The sequence below is a fragment of the Oryx dammah genome, unplaced genomic scaffold (genome assembly GCF_014754425.2).
Source record: "Oryx dammah isolate SB20612 unplaced genomic scaffold, SCBI_Odam_1.1 HiC_scaffold_14, whole genome shotgun sequence".
NCBI lineage: Eukaryota > Metazoa > Chordata > Mammalia > Artiodactyla > Bovidae > Oryx > Oryx dammah.
In genome coordinates, this window is record NW_024070198.1 from 32,197,527 (window position 1) to 32,214,228 (window position 16,702).

The 16,702-nt window shown below is 48.7% G+C and overlaps 1 protein-coding gene across 4 annotated transcripts in view; it reads left to right on the forward strand.

Annotated features, from left to right (window-relative positions):
- Positions 1-15,067, forward strand: part of VTI1A (vesicle transport through interaction with t-SNAREs 1A) — a 382,025-nt gene extending 366,958 nt beyond the window's left edge. For 3 of the 4 annotated variants that reach the window (XM_040254974.1, XM_040254972.1, XM_040254973.1), the window contains one exon: positions 2,518-15,067. Coding sequence is in view for 2 of the 4 variants with exons in the window: in XM_040254972.1 (XP_040110906.1) it covers positions 2,518-2,611 (94 nt within the window). In the remaining 2 variants the exon portion in view is untranslated. The remainder of the gene's footprint in view (positions 1-2,517) is intronic. The other variant, XM_040254976.1, reaches the window with a different exon arrangement.
- Positions 15,068-16,702: the final 1,635 nt, after the last annotated feature.

The following is a 16,702-nucleotide window of genomic DNA, read 5'->3' on the forward strand; positions in this document are numbered from 1 at the left end:
CCGGGGCTGCAGAGGTGACGGCACCAGGAACTGAGGATGCACCAAGGTCTTTCTGAACCTCTGTGAGCCTGTGGCACCCTTCTTGGGATCAGGTGTGTGTGCGCTGAGTGAATTAAAGATACGACCCATTAGGAAAGATCATGAGTGAAGCCCACTCCTCCTTGCCTAGAGATGAGGGAAACCCAATTAGGAAAACCCGGAAAGAGCTGAGGATTTAGGGATTCCTGTGTCTTCATTTTTCTAACCATGCCTCAGATTAAACAAGTAACACTCACAGTTAATCCTTTATAAATTAGCATCATGGATGCCTTGGGGCCCTCAACCCACAAATAAAATGGTTGTCAACCAAGAGACACACTACCGTATATTACTTAAGGCAGAATTTTAAAGAGTTTTCATGCTTTTAATCTGTTTCACTGCTGAGTTTCAATTTTGCTGATTTCCTTTGCAAGTCTGATGCGGGTGACTGTGGTAAATAAGAGATTTTGACAGTGACTCGGGCAAACAGGATGGGTAGGGACGGTTCTGAAGACTTCTGCCCCTTCCCGAAAGAAGGGGGGCAAAATCCATTTAGGTTTTAAATCAAGCCACCACGTCGCTCTGATTAGTGTTCGTAATTAGCCTCGCTTTTAACAAGCCGTGAAGTCCCGTTTTTACTTCTTTATTTTGGGAACAGAGGATCTTCCTGGCTCCTGAGTAAATATGGCCTGTTAAGTCTGAATTAGCTGTCATCACAGAAGAATTAATGTCAGGGTGCAGCCTTTCTAGTGGAAAAGGGAAGAAGCAAACGAGACAGATCTTAGCTGAGCCTTACGTGATAAATGAGGACCGGGCGAATCATTCATCTCCTTCGAGGAAAGTGGACACAGGCACTAAAGCAGTTTTGCGGAAGACGTGTCAGCAAATGTGATCATTTTGTAACCTGTCAGGAGGAGAGAGCTGGTCCTCCAAGGGGGGGCCACAAGGGAGTGGGTTTGTCTGATGTGACTGTCTCTGTCCATCCATTTAGGCTTGGGGAGGAAAGGGGTGGGCGAGGGAGAATCCAGCTGAAACCACAAGAATGCTATCATCCTTCTGAGAAAGAAACTCATCCAGAAGCTAGAAAAGACTGTGAACACCTTGTAAAGATTTCTTCTCGAAGATATGAGGTTAGGAGGGTAGGGTCTCTGTTAAACTGGGGTCTGCGTGGTCCCACCTAGCTCCTCCTATGGGAGTCCCCATCCAGTGTTCTGTGTCTAGACAGGCAGCTGAATTTTTTCTTCTTCTTTTTGATATTTATTTATCTGGCTATGCCGTGTCTTTGTTGTGACATGCAGGATCTTCCATGTTAATTGTGGCATGGGAGACCTGTAGTTGCAACATGAGAACTCTTAAGTTGGGGCATGTTGGGTCTAGCTCCCTGACTAGGGATCAAACCCCAAGCCCCCTGTATTGAGAGCATGGAGTCTTAGCCACTGGTCCACCAGGGAAATCCCCAGCAGATCTTTTTCTTCTTGATATTTGGAGGATGGACAGATTGGGGTTTGCTATGAGGTCTTGATGGGACGGACAGCCACCTGGAGGGCCCACCAGTCCACCTCTATTTCTGCCTGCTTGGTTTGGTGGGAGCAAGTGTGGGCGAGGCTGTTTGACCCAGCTTCCCTTGGAAAACCTCAACCAGGGATTGTGATGTTTGACCTCTTTTCTCAGAATGAGGTATCAGATTATGAAACAACTTCATCAGAAGCCCTCTGCAGGCATTCTCGGAGCATATATCTTCACTCTAGTTCTTCTTCCAGCTCCCAGTTCCCCATCTGCATTTGGCAGAGCCAGGGCTGATGGGGTGGGAGTCCCGAGAGGTGAGGCCCCCCAACCAAAGCACACCAGGCACCTGGGCCATATTTTATATGAACCCGCATTTCTATCTTTTTTTTTTTTTTTTTTGCCACGGAGCACATGTAATGTTTCGTCCTGGTGTCACAGAGCGTGAGCGCCAGTGACAGATGACGGTTTCGTAGCCTGAGCTGCAAGCTTGACACTTGCTTCTTAATCTTGTCCTTTTCTTCCTAAGTCTCTCTTTTACTTTTCCCCGGGTATTTCTGTACAGGTAAGTACCTTACTGTGACATGTTTCCTTAGTCTTTCACTTTCACGGGAAACACTGAGGGAAAAAAAAAAAAAAAAAACGAGGCTTGTCTCACATGTTAAATTGAAAAGAGAAGCTTGCATGGGGCCCTTGATCCCTGAAAGATTACTACATGGGACTTGGAACCCAGAAAGCCATTTGAATCACTGTAGCTTTTGCTGTAAGCATTTCTCCCAGTGCTGCGTGACAGTCGTGGTAGAGTCGTTCATTTGCTGGTGGATTGTTTAGAAGCACAGAGCTGCGTAGTCACACACACACACATACTTACACATCTCATACCAGGCTCCCAACCGACACCCATGAAGCCTCCCTTTGATTAGCCAACTTGGTCTTATATGATCTTTGTCCTCTGTTATCTGTGTGAATTGTTTTTCCTCCATTGCTCTCTCCTAGAATCATCCAGAACCGGATCCTGATCGTCATCCTGGGCATCGTCCTGGTTATCACCATCCTGACGGCGATCACTTTTTCTGTCAGAGGACACTGATGTATCTGCTCTTCCTTGATAAACAGCGACCACGGCTCGTTCTGAGTAATTAAGACAAAATGGTCACATGAATCATTTTCTTGCGCTGACAGGCTCTGAATGACCCTCCCCCTCTCTCTCGCCACTGTTCAGCTGAAGTGCAAAGACTGTAAAAATATTTTGTATTCCTGTTTGCATGTGGGTTGGTTTCCTTTTCTAGGTTTGTCTTCACCCAGATTTGTTCTTTATAGGGGAAGGCGAGTGTTTATTTGCCTTTTGGTAATTTCATCTCCTGACCAGAGTAGCCTGGGTGACCTTCTTGCTTGCCCTGTGGGCGTGGCAGGGGTCACGGCTGGGGAGAGGGCACAGATGAGTCAGTCACGGCAGCTTCTGATGGGCTGTGCTGTTTGTCACACACCTCGTGTCACCGATCAGCTCTTCTGTGATGTCCGAGGCTAAAAAATGCAGAGGCCCGAGCCACTGACAGGCCCTGCAAACCAGTCCTGTTCCTCCCCAGATGTAATGAATATAGTCCACCTGCCCGCGCGTTTTCATTGTAAAGGTGGGTATTTAAAAGCAGTTATGCGGGAAATTGACTTAGCCCTTTTCCTGTTTTTCTATGTGGTTTTTTTTTGTTTTGTTTTCTTTTCTTTTCTTTTTTTAAACCCAAGAATATTTTTTGCTGAGTCTGCCCAATATCCACTTTTCACAACTTTGATTACTGCTGCAGGAAAGATTTCCTTGCCTTCCAAAAATCCCATCCTCCCCAGAATCTGGTGGCAGAGAGTGCCCCAGCTCGGTGCTTCCTGGTAGCCTCCTCTCCCCTGACCTGTGTAGCCGTCTCTGTATCCTTTCCATCTTAATGTTTGTACTGTCGAAAGGAGCCGTCATACATGCAGAGGGTCTGTCAAGGTTCTCTCCACATCATTCCAGTATGTAAAGAGAACATGAATATTTCAGGAACAGCAGGAACCTGATTCCATTGGTGCGAAATTTCAGATGTGATTATCAATATGGTATAGTCCTATAGGCTGATCCACTGGAAATAAACTTGATGGGAAAACGTCCACTAACCTCCTTTCAAAGAATCGGGTTGCAGTGCGTTACAATAGGACGGCTTGGGTTTTTCACTAACAAATACGAGCACAGCCTTCCTGAATCCACAAGGTACTCAAACCTCTAACGTGCTTTGTGATTTTCTTTGGTTTCTTCCTGTCCAAGGGAACTGGGAATTGCGTTCAAAATTAGTTCATTTATGATCAGGCTCCAGGTTGCCTGAGCTGAGGTCATTCTCCCCCTAGTCATAACGCAAAATATGTTTTTCTTAAGACTTCATAGGCACTTCCAGGGTCCTTTCTGTCTTTTGAATGTAATTGGGAGCTTTGAATCCTTGAAAAGCAAACCTGTTCCCTTCATAAAAAATGCTAACTACCTGTGTCCATGGGCTGAGATCACCTGGATGCAGCACTTGATTTTTTTTTCTTCCCCCAACTCAGAAGAGAACCATTATGGTTTAGAGAGGAAACACACAATGGCAAAATCCACCCGAGAAACTGCAGTTATTGAAACAGGCTAGGGCCTGCATGTGTTCAGATAAATCATTTAGTATTGTGTAAATAAAGCCGCAGCCTTTACTTCTCGAGGATGGTATGGGATTTTGGCAGAGCGCAGTAGCCCAGCAAAAGAGTGGGAAGCCTGTACTAATTTTCCTATCAGCCTCAGGGCTCTATCCTGGCAAGAAAATCCTTTATTCTGATAACGGAATGAGTATGTGTGAAACACATCAAAGAAATGATGCAAAAGCAAGGCAACAAGTCATCTCCTTCTCGTTTGGAAACTCTAATGGTGGGGAAGTATTCTACCAACCTTTCTGGTGGCTTCCCTCAAAACAGCTGGTCTTAGCTGAAGTGTATAATCGGTTGCTCAGCCACACCTCACGCCTCTAGACTTCCTGAGGCCACCTAGCAAGCCAGGTTGATCTGATCATCTAAACTTGCTGGCTTCTAAATATTTCACCTGATGTTCATGTTGAAAGTAGAGGTAGTGCGGAAAGAGGGCGTGGCTCACCCCACAGTGGCAGCTTCTTTGGGGTCGATCTCTTTATCAGCCCTTGCCTGAGACTTTGCCCCAGTTCAACCTCAAGAGTGGGAAGAAGGTGAACAGATAACCCTTGGCCTAACAGCCCCATCACGTCCACCTCGAGAACAACCTCCTAGACCAGGATAGTGAGCACTTTGTAGGAAGCTGGTCCGAAGGCCCCCGTAATCCCCGGCTGGCCCTCTCAGATTCTGCAGACAGACTCAAAGGAGCCCCCTTTGAGGGGGAGGAACACTGTTCACCCTGCCTCCCTGGGGAAGGGGGAAAGCCCACCGATTCAAAGCCATTCATAGAACTGTGAAAGGTCCTAGGAACTTAGTACGTAGACCTTGATTGATGAATATCTCTGAAGTCAGGAGCCTTTGTTAAAAAATTGTGTTCAGCGGAAGGGTTGGGGGTTGCTGGGGAGGAGGAAGAGGAAGGAGGAAGCCCTTGCCATATAAAATTCATGCAGACTAAACAGTTTCCCTGACAGAATAAATAAAGCGGATGCTGCCCTGCTCCAGAATCAAAAGCAATTTAATTAAAGTCTCTTAAGTTGTAAAGAGTTTTAAATGTTCCATGTTGAAGACGAATGCCGGCAAATGCAGCGGGCCTGACGTCAGCTGCCAGGCCTGGACTGGGAGGCCATTTGCTATTCTGTTTAAGGCAGGCTGGATTGTCTTATTTTGGAACCAGCTTGGTGGGGGGTTTGCTTTGCTACTGCTTCTGAGCCCTGAGCTTCAAAGGCTGAAATTAATGGTGAACAAAATTGTGCGGCTCTGGCCGTCCCATGCGGGGCAAGCCCATTGAGGGTTATCATTAAGTAAAGAAATAAAGAGGGGGAAAAAAGCCTGCCTGTTCCAAAAACCTCATCAGATAATGACCTCAGTGATTGGATTTTCATTACCAAACAGCATCCAGAGATTATCTACTCCATAGAAGAAGGGAGGGGGAGAGGGAAAAAAAAAAGAAAGAAAGGAAAGCAACTGTCTTTCTCTTCCTCTCTCTCTCCCTTTTTTTTTTTTTGCACATCTTTTCTTTAAAACTGTCAGATCATTTCAGTATTTCAAATCCGAGGAAAACAGCCTGCCTGCTGCTGTATTTGAAGTTGTAATGGTGTCAAAAAGTCACGACTGACTGACAGCCGTCAGTCCCAGAGGGGCTCATTAAATCATAAAAACTTGACAAGGAAATAATTGCGCATCGCCAGCAACTTGGCGCCTGTTTAGACGTTTTTATTTTCTTTCATTATTAGTCTCCACCATTATGTTCATTAACAAATTGCATTAAACAACTGTTAAGGGCTAATGATTTGTTTATCGCTTTTTTTATTATTATTATTTAAACATTAGCCGTGTCATGTGGTACCCCAGCAGCCTCTTGCCATCATCCAACTGAATATTTTTCCACTCCGAGCTCCGGGTACTGTTGGAATATGAAATAGATTATTCATTACTCTCCTCTTTGCCACTGATTTGGTTTCATGTAGCGTCTTCCACAGAGAAAGATGAAAACTTGTCAAAAATAGGTTATATCTTATTCGAAGGGGCAACAATAGCAGCAGGTACAGGCACACTTTAATATTTAATTAAGGTGGATGTTAACCCCTTTAAATGACTTTAGCTGTAAGTTCTATTCAAATGCAGAAGAGAAAAATAATTGTTCTTAATTTGCAACCTGTTTGGCAGGCACTCTTCATGGAGTTAGCTGGAAATTTAGAGCAGCATTTTTAAATAATGAAATTTCCCATCATAAATATGTATAGCCATTTGTCTACGTAGATGAGAATTAACTACCAGCCATGATTTCCTCATCTCTTTGGTCTGAACTGCTAGCCTAGTGGGGCACCCAGTGCTCAGGAGTGACGATGACTTTCCTGGGAGAACGGTGTATCCAGAGCCAAGGACCGTTGCTTGGTTGTGGCTGGGGCTGGTTTCCAAGGAACCTGTGAGTCCCCTGTCTCTGGCCCACTTGCCTCCTGCCTTTACCTGAGTATGTGGTTGGAGGACTGTGGTCTGGAGTGAAAGTGAGTAGAGACCTCTCAAAGGAACACTTGTGCGTCCAGCTGGCTGGTGCTGGGAGGGTGTGATGGGGCGTGTCTGGGCCATCTCTCTGTGGTCAATGAGCTCACTGCAAACAGTGCTTCCCTCTTAGACAACAGAAGCAGTGCTTTCCTGGGACTGACCTTTCGCCTCTTTTTCCTTTCTGTGACTTGGCGTTGGTGACATGTTCGGCTTTTCCACAGGTTATGAGATTGAGGGAAAATGTTCCAATATCATTATCATTTTCCTAAGTCAGAAGTCAGAGGCATCTTCCAGGTTGTAACTGCTGGCTGCGTCTGGTCACCCCATTTGATTCGATGAGTTCACATAACCATGCTGCCACTCTCAGAGGCCTGGTTCATTGGCAGAGCGGGGGTGTTCTGGTCCATGTCAGGGAATGGAGGGTACTTTTCTCCCAGGCTCTTTCTACTCCCACCTACCCAGCCCCTGAGAGCCCAGACCCCTTGGGCAACTTCTCCATGGGTGTGAAGAGGAGAGATGGTACATGTTCCTTGCCCAGCACCTCTCAACATCGCCCAGGCAAGGACAGATGGCCCTCCAGGAGCCATGGCACAGGAGAGTCCAGCAGGTGTGAGCCAGGTGAGGCCTGGCCTCAAGCCTCATGGATTACTGTGGGCTTAGAAACAGCAGACACCCCAGGGTTTGGAGGATTTCAAGCCTCCATTTCAGTCCACTCTAAATTAGTCACACGTCAACTTGCCATCTTTGTTTGGAATGGACTCCATGTACCACAGCAAAAGGCTTGCTCAGAGTTGTTTTTCCAGAAAGAAGGAAGGAAGGCTCTGTGGTGAGCCATCCCCAGTCCACCTCCCCGAGACACTGGTCAAGGTTACTGCCTGAGAGGAGAGGCTGGCCCAGACACTTGGCCTAACCCTATGCTCTGCCTCACATATCTGAAACAAAAACTCAGGAAGCTCTCTTTATATGGCTTTTCTCTGCCTGCAGCACACCAGACTTAAGCCAATGGTACCTGCGAGAGGCTGCCCACATTATGTGAATAGTCAGGTGGCTCTTAGACACCCCTTTTTAAAATGGGGCAGGTGAATGTGTACACAGAAGAAAGTTCTTCAAGCCACAGGCACTGCACCCAAGAAGGGAGTCCTTGAAGGAGAACCAAGAGCAGCCAGGCACAGGCAGTATAGCCCAGGAGAATGGTGTGTGTGATTGGTGTGTCTAACCACCAAGGGTGGATACAGGGTCCTGAAATGGGTGATGGAGCCAAGGTCAGTGTCCCCTCCTCTTGTGGAGGAGAGAAGACATATTGAGCGCTGAGAGAGACCGCCCATGTCCATTAGGCTTTCAGGTCAGTAACAAGGTAAATGTCCCTGAGCCAGCTTACCAGAGGCAAGTAGGACAAAACCAAGATGGCGGAGCAACCAAGATGGCGGGGCAACAAGATGGCGGAGCAACAACCAAGATGGCAGGACAGGAATGGGAGCGTATGAGGTTGGGAGTGTATGATGACATAAGTAACAGTGTGCAAGTTGAGGATGAAGACGGTTAGAGGGGCTCATCCCAGTAAACAGCCAAGAAGGAGGGGCATAGGCTAGTAGGCCCCACCTCCTGCCACCCTGGGCCTATCATCGCCCTCCTTCACAAACAGCCAGAGAGGAAAGGCAGGGCGCTTATCGCCCAGAACCCTGACCCAAATCTCCCGGCCACCTCTGTTGCCATTCCTCATGGGGCTCCCACCAAGCTGTGGAAAAAGCACTTCCTCAGCCTGAATCACCTGCTACTCACGCTCCATAAATAACGAAGGCATCACAGAGAGAGGGGAAGCGCCAGGAAGCAGAGCCGGGCCTGTGAGTCTGTGAACCCACGCACCCCTCCTCCCCTTCATCCAAACAAGGCCCTTTGGCGTGAATAATAGCTCAGCGGCCCCGAAGCCTGTATTGATCGGCCGCGCTCGCTGCTCCGCTGAGAGCTGCCTGGACTTTTCCTGGGGGCAGGACGGGCACCGCTGAGTGCAGCCCACCCCCGCCTCCCCCAGCCTCCCCCAGGTGTGCTCAGGAGGGGACAGGACCGGGGGGAGCCAAGGCCCTGCTCCAGCTCAGCGGCGCTTTGTTGCCTCAACTTTTTCGTTTTTAACTTATATTGCCAGGGAAAGTACCTGAGTTGGAGAGAAGTGGTTTTTTTTTTTTTCTTTTTTTCCGTATGACGAGGCCCCACAGAGTTGAGAACAAATACAACCTCAGGCTTCAACTTCTCTCCAGAAAGTTCTGCTCCTCAGAGGAGCCCTCCGCTGACACGCAGGCCTCCTGTATGCCCACCACGGGGCTCGGCAGGGGGGCAGGTGTATTGCATTCTCCTCTTAATTTTCCCCATCTTCATCACAAGGGGGGGGAGCTGAGACTGTGACCAGAACCCATCGCCTCCTTGAGGACAGGAGCTGTTGCCAAGTTCAGTGGAGAAGCGTCAACTGGAGGCTGGTAGAGGTGGGACCGAAGCCTGCCAGCCCCGCTCCTCAAGGCCCCAACCACACCGCCCCATCCCCTTGTTCGCTTCTCTTCTGGACAAAGGAAGTGGCCAAGGCAAGGCCTGGGCCCTCTGAAGGGTGTACAGTTGTAAGGTCAGCCAGGACCCTTCGTGGTGACAGCCTATGGGCTGGGAGACACCTGAAACCCCACCTTTGAAAACTCTCCTCCTTTGGGTTCTGACCTTGGACCCTAGGACAATTTATGATTTATGATCCCGTAGGCAGTGTCCTCAGCCACCAATCCCCCTGGTGAAAGGTTGGACCTGAGGGAGACAGGGTACGGGGGAGAAGCGACCCACCACTGGAGGGAGCAGTTTGCAGCCTCTGAGAAAGAGGAGAAGGGACGGGGGTCTGGGTTCCCTGGGACCAGCTCCCTGAAGATTTCTCTTGGCATCAGCTGCCCTTCTGGTAACAGATGCATTACTGGGGGCACAGCCTTGCCCCTAAAGTCCACACACACCTGGCTGGGGCCCACAGCTGCACAGACAGGAGTTCTGAGAACATGTGGGCTCTGCCGGGCAGAGGGAACTGATCGAGGTCCCCCAAGAACCTCCCGCAGCACTGCCGTGGTGGGGAAGGAGGACAGAACAGGGAAGCAGGTGGTACCATCAGCACGGCTGATCTTGGGGTCCAGCAGACTGCGTTCCTCCAAGAGCTACTCCAGCCTCCCAGCCGAGTCCTGCTGAGGGTGACGGGAGGCCCAGGCTGTTGTGATATACAAGTTGACATTTGGGGGAAGCACCCAAATGGCTCACATACACCTTGAGAAGACCCTCCCCACACTTCCCCTCCCTGGGGTCTTGACACAGCGGGGCATGGTGACCCTCAAGAGCCTCTCTCTGCCTCATTTCCATCTCCTCTTCATCCATGCCCATCCCTCCCAAGAAGTCATGGAGAGAACAAGAGTTGGATGGCTTCAGTGAGCTCCTTATTGTCCCCAGCGAGACTTCTAAATAGTCTCTCCATATGAAACATGAGGGGTATAATCAGATTTGTTTATCTAGTCAATAAATATTCATTGAGCATCTACTATGTTCCAAGCCCCAAAGATACAAGGTCAAGAAGATGGATAAGAAAACAGGTAAAATAGTTCCCCAGCCCTGGGGCTGGAGGTCAGAAAGCTGTTTTCAGGCCCAGTGAACTGACTTGCTCTCTGATCCCAGACAAGTGACTCTCAGGGTTGGACATCAGCTGGCGATGCCTTCGCCTCTGCCACCTCCCACTGCTGACCCTGAGATAAGGCGCACATCCACGAATCACTTGGCAAAGTCCTTTCCAGACAGCAGCGCTGTGTATCCGTTCCTCCTTGCAATTTCCCCGCCTACATTTGCGCAGTTGCCCTGTCTGAACAGGACTAAGACTGACTCTTTCCTGCCAGTGGCCGGGTCCGCATGAGCACTGGCCCCTTGTACATCAAGAGCTGCCCAGGAAAGGCCAGGAACAGGAATAGGAACCATTTTGACTAAGATTGACTTGGAGGATTTTTTTTTTCCCCTGCTTATTAAATGACAAAGGTTTGACTTAGCAGGCAATCGGAAACCCAAAATATCATAAAAGGAAAAAAGTTGCCGAGCAGCTAAGAGGTGCACCACGGGAGTGGGGTCGGGCTGAACAGATGGAGCAGGAGACGTTTTTTCAAAGGCTTCTTTCCCCTTCTTCTCCCCTCTGTCCCCCACATGGAAAGGGGAAAATAGAAGCAGAATCCAGATTTGGGCACGGGGGTGAGCTGTTCACCCTCCCTCGCAAGCACCCCCAGACTCTGGAGACACTTTGATGTCTGGGCGCGTGGCACTCGGGGCTGGGAGAGGCCCGGGCATTCCAGCCTCTGGACCGGCCTCCCTGAGCTCCTTTGTGAGGGCAGATGAAACACATGGAGTCCAACAGCAGGGTATTGAAATGAGCAAATGTGGATCAGCGTCCCTTGAACTCCGGGCTGGCCACCTTGAAACAGCTTGGGCGGCAAAAGCCAAGCAGATGGATGAGCTTGGATTCACAGAGCCCTCGAGCTGTCTGAGCTGTCGGGACCATTTAGCCCTACCTGCTTGTTTTCAGATGGGGAAATGAGGCTCAGAGAGGGAGTGAGACTTCTTCAAGATCACCCAGCAAGTCCGTGGCACCGCTGGGGTGGAGGCCAAGTCTCCGGCCTCCAGCCAGGCTTCTCTCTTCTGCACAAGGAACTTCGACTTCAACGAGCACCATATTCTAGAGGCCACAGCCCTGCCACGGGGACACTGGCCTCCTTGATAGTGTTGACCTTTGCACCACAGGAACCAACATTCCTCAGCTGCACTTTTAAAACCATCGTGCACAGAAAAACTCAATTCCACCTATGTTGGCTATGGTCACTCTTTTCTCCTGAATGTCGTATCTTCTGAGGAATCGGCAGGGGACACCCTGGCTCTCTTTCCTGGACAGGGAAGCCTGGCGTGCTACAGCCCATGGGCTCACAAAGAATCAGACATGACTTAGTGACTGAACAACAACAAACACCGCTGGTTCACTCCTCAACTGAGCCACAAACATCACCTGGGGAAAGCGCTGAGATTCCTGGAATCTCTCCTCCCCCTTCCACCATCACTAGCCACCCCACTCCACACAAGAATTTTGTGAGAAACAATGATTAGAGCCCCACCCTGATGCTGAGCCCACAGGAGAGGTGCGGATGCTGAGCGGATGCTGCTAGATCTGGGGGACCCCTAGAGAGGCCTTGCTCCTGCAGATCTGCTGCAGTGCATTCACGCCCGGGAACAGCCTGGCAGCGCGACCACCCAGGACTCCCGGGTCCCCCCCAAGTTTGGCATCTTCCATGTGGGCTGGGCCGCTGGTGTCCCGAGCACTGGGCCCTGCTGTGCCTTTTGCAAGTCATACCCTGTTCCTGGCTTTGGCTCCTCACCCAGCAAATGGGAAAACCGGGCTGGAAAGTCTCAGGAAAGCCGGTCTCTGCCGACTCCGGTCATCTATCGCAATGAAAAGGGAATGCTCCTGACAAAGCAAGGGTAAAGGGCCCAGGGTTAAGATGGCAGCCTTGGTGTGTAGAACCTTCTAGAAGGCCAGGAGATGTGGCCTACTGAGCTTCTGAGAGGTCTTGAATGCAGGGTTGGTGTCATGGGATCTGCACTCAGAGGGTCCCCAGGCTTAGGGTTTCAAGCTCTGTATTACTGTCTTGAGATTCTTAAAGAGTTTTCTCTTGGTAAAAGCTGTGGTTTGTAAATGAAGTCTGATGGGACAATGGACCAGGAAGTAGGGGGGGTTGCGCCTTGGCTCATGTGGTCTTGCGTCCCACCGCCTGCCTGTTCCTGGGGTCTGGCTCTCAACTGCTCTGCCTTCTGTCTCCTGCAGACCTAGCTACACTCAGCCATCCCCTCCCCACCTCCACTCAGCAACCACTGCCCGCCTGCCCCCAACCCGGGGCCAGGCATGGAGGGGGTGGGGTCAGCATGCCCACCCCACGGTGCCTTGGGGGGGGACATGGTGGCTGCAGCCCCTACCCTACTCTGGCAGAATCGGGGTGCATTCACGGGGTACTCTGCAGGGACAAGCATCTGGTCCCCCTGTTCCGGGGATCTAGTGTATACAGTGCATCGAAGGGGTTGCCTGTCTGCTGAAGTTTGGGGCAGGGAGCCTGTGCAAGGAGAGGCCTGACCCCACTTCCTGCCCCAGGCTTGAGGCAACGCATGTCTGGCCCACCACTGGGAAGGAAAGGAACCTGACCTTCAGGCTCCAGGGCAAGTATGGGTCCCAAGTCACCAGGCAGGACTCAGGCCGGTGAGGGCCTGCCCTCCCTGGGGAGAATCCCCATTGTCCCACTCCCTGGGGAGAATCCCCATTGTCCCACTCCATGCCTGGGGGAGCCCTGTCCTCCTTCTTCCTGCTTCCCTGAATCTGGTTTGCCTCTTCTGGCCAGTTTGAGGCACCCTCTTAAGAGCCACAAAATACAGTGTACAATGGGCGAATCTATACGTGTTAAATATGCCAACATTTGCATGTAAAACTGGCGCTGTACAATATAAAAGTGAATGGTACCATTTGTGCTAGTAATTTAAATTTTTGATTTAATGTAGAAGATTAGAAATTTGTAAACACTATGAGAAATCGAAAAAGAGAGAGAGACCAGGGAAGAAAGGAAACAGCATTTTTTTCTTGCTTTCTGAACCAGAGCCTCCACATTTTTGCCTTGCTCTGGATCTCACCAATCACAGAGCCAGTCCCGCCTGGATGAGTCACTTTCCCTCTCAGGCACCCATTTTCCTATCAGGAAACCCGACCATGAGCAGTGTGTTTCTCCGCCCTTGCTCATGGGCACATTATGAATGTGCACTTGGATCCAGTCCCTGGAAGAGATTTAGAAACCGGGATGTGGTGTCAATCCCCAGCCTGGGAGCCACAGCCAGCCCTTCATTCTAGAACAGGAATTCAGCCCCACTCATGTGGGTTTCCCCACCATTGATAAGTCAGGCTCCCCCCAGGTGTTGTGTCCTAGACCTGAAGGCCCAGTCTGACCACCCACCACCTCCCATACATGCATGGTGGAGGTGTAAGTGCCCAGAGAGCTTGAACCTGGAATCCAAGCAAGTTGTGAAGTGGAAAGACGGCAGTCGGCCCCACAGCTGAGCCTAAAGTGTGCAAAGACCACTATTGATCTCTGCACTCATCCATTCTATTTGCTGGCAAGAGCCAGGATTTCAGAGCCTAGTATGAGGCTCAGCATCAGCACCAGGGAGGCTGGGTACCAACCAGGTTTGGCTTTCAGATCATCTTCTTGAGAATGCTAACAAACTTGATTAGAGTTACACTGCCAGGGTGGGGGCGGGGGTGGGAAGAGATCTCCATTTCAGAATTGTTTCCAAGCCTACCATCATGGGGTATGGGGGTGTGTGTGGGTGGGGTGGGGGCTGGTTCAAGTCCAGAGTTCAATCTGCCATGCCTGTGGACAAGGTAGAGTCCAATCGACCTTGAGGACTCACTATCCAAGGGTTGAATGGGCCCAAAGTAGCAGCCTGGCATATCCTACAAAAGTCCTGTCCCTTTAAAATAATGTGTAGGGAGTGAAGGAATGAATCCATTTAGATCCACTTGCCTCAGTGGAGTCCAAAGGCTAAATTGCATACTCAACAACATCATTTTAGGAGAAAGCAAAAATTAGATGACCCCTCCTTTGACTTCTTTTATAGCTTTACTTCTATAGAGGAATGTCTCTCTATCATTTTAAAGTTCTGGATTTTTGTCTTGTTTTACTCATTATCACATTTTGAGTGATGTGTTCTGGCATCAGCTCAGCTTCCTCCAGATAATTCATTAGGCCTGTGAGCTGCTCGAGAGTGAGATTAGAACCCGTGTAGTACATGGTCGCTTTAAACTGAGATCTGCTAATTAATCGCTCTTCTCTGTGTAACTGAGCAATAGCTCTCCTTCCCTAAGGAACTGCAATTTCATGGTTCCTAATGATGCTGCGATTACATTATCTGGATCACTTAGACGGTGGGTGTCAGGAGGGATGCTCGAAGCCCGTCTCGAGGCTGGGGAGAAATCACTCCTAAAACTAAGAGATGAGGAAAAGGAGTTCAAATGTCTGTTGCTAATTTTTATTAACGTGTCGCTGTTTCTTACATCTCATGCAGACATTAGTTTCAAGTTCCAGTTCCACCGAACCTCACATTGTTTCTAATATTCACAGGGTTATTTTTTTTAAATCTTTTATTTGCTGTATTCCACAAAATAATTTATTTCTAGCATTTATTTTCATTAGATTTCTTGGAAATGTGCTTCTGCATATTGTTAGTACAAGTAATACATTTTGATTGTTGTTTCCTGAACTAACTTGTACTATCTGATGAGTTAAATAAAACGCTTAATTCCAAAGTCTGTTATTCCCATCTTTTGCATTTAGGTTATTTATCTTGCCTCCCATCCCCTTTCTAAGTGAAGGTATGTTATAAATCTTCAGTTTCTTGTTACAACTTCTGGGCTGTGAATATAGACACTGTCTTTTTTTTTTTTTTTAGTGATGAAACTTGGACCAAGTTCAAGGTTGCTTTTGAACACAGGTTTTCTTCTTCTTTAATTGCCCTAAGTCGTGGTCTGGCAGAGATGATGACATCACAAACCTGATGTGAGTTCTGGTTCCCTCATTGGTGCATTGGGATGATCTATTGAGCCTGTTTCCTTGACTGTAAAGTAGGGAAAAGATCAGCCACCCCAAGGACCGACATGAAGATTCAACTAGGTAACCCATGGAAAACCCCACCAGGCATATATGCTAAACCGTCACCACCCCGTTCATCTTGATTAAATAAGCTGATCTGTGACATCACGGTAGAGACATATGATTGGGGTTGGGGGACTTTTGGATGTCTTGCTTTATTTCTTATAAAGATCCTTCATGATTATGGCCTTAAAATACTTCAGACATGCCTTAGATTCAAAAAAAGAGAGAGATTCATTTTTAAAATTCATTAAAAAGATACTCATTTTAAAACACGTTTTAAAATATATTTTAACACTAAATGTCAGGATGGCACCAGGGACTGGAAAACAGCATCTACCCAAAGAAGAGAGTTTCTGCCTTGCCCAGAGCCCATAGGCTGGTGAGGGAGACCCACCAGACAGTTTCCTGGCAATTACCTGCCGTAGGAATTGAGTCACAGAGAAACCTTGGAGAGGCACAGCAGTCTTGGTTGGGCTGATTTGAGCCTATTCAAATGCCAAGGGTATAACATTCAGAAGGAAATCTGAAGACACGTTTGAAACACTGAGAAAAAAAATGTTTGTTGATACGAACTGAGTGAAAGACAGCTTCTATCAATCTAGGTGACCTGCTCAGCCAAAATTTCACCGACAGGAAGTTCCCCATTAAATGACCATTTTTTTTCCTATCTGAGAGCAGAGGCACTGTGAATTGTGTGCGCAGGAAGACACGTGGATCCATCCTCCCCCCGGGACAGGAGGCAGTGCCAACAAGGGGCACTGAGCCACTGGCCACGCCCCTCCCAGAGCAGCAGGTGCTTCTCAATGTTGGTTGCATGGACTGCCTGTCTCCTTCCCCCAGCATCTAGTCTGGTCACCAAGACACTCCCCCATCTTCCGAGGAAGCCAAGCAGCTTCACAAGACTTGCCTCGTTTGGATGCACAGCACAATGAATTTGTACCCACCGAGCCTCCAGCGCTGATATTTCAAAACCTACAGTACACTAAACGTGAAACTTTTGTTCAAATTTCAAGGATTTTGATAGCCCAAGTGAATAGACACTGCCTATTGATTTTTCCCTTACAATGACTCTTGGATAACCTATTTTCTCATTTATTTTTAAAGACAGCTCATGAGATTTCATAGCAATTCTGCCCAACCTCCTAATATCAAAATCCCTCCTTGACCCTGAAAATTGTAATTCTGCTATAGATCACAGCTACTGAATATTACCTTTTACTAAGCTGGTTAAATAAAATATGTCCAAATCACTAGATCCCACAAGCCGTGGCCTGCAATTGTAATGATCC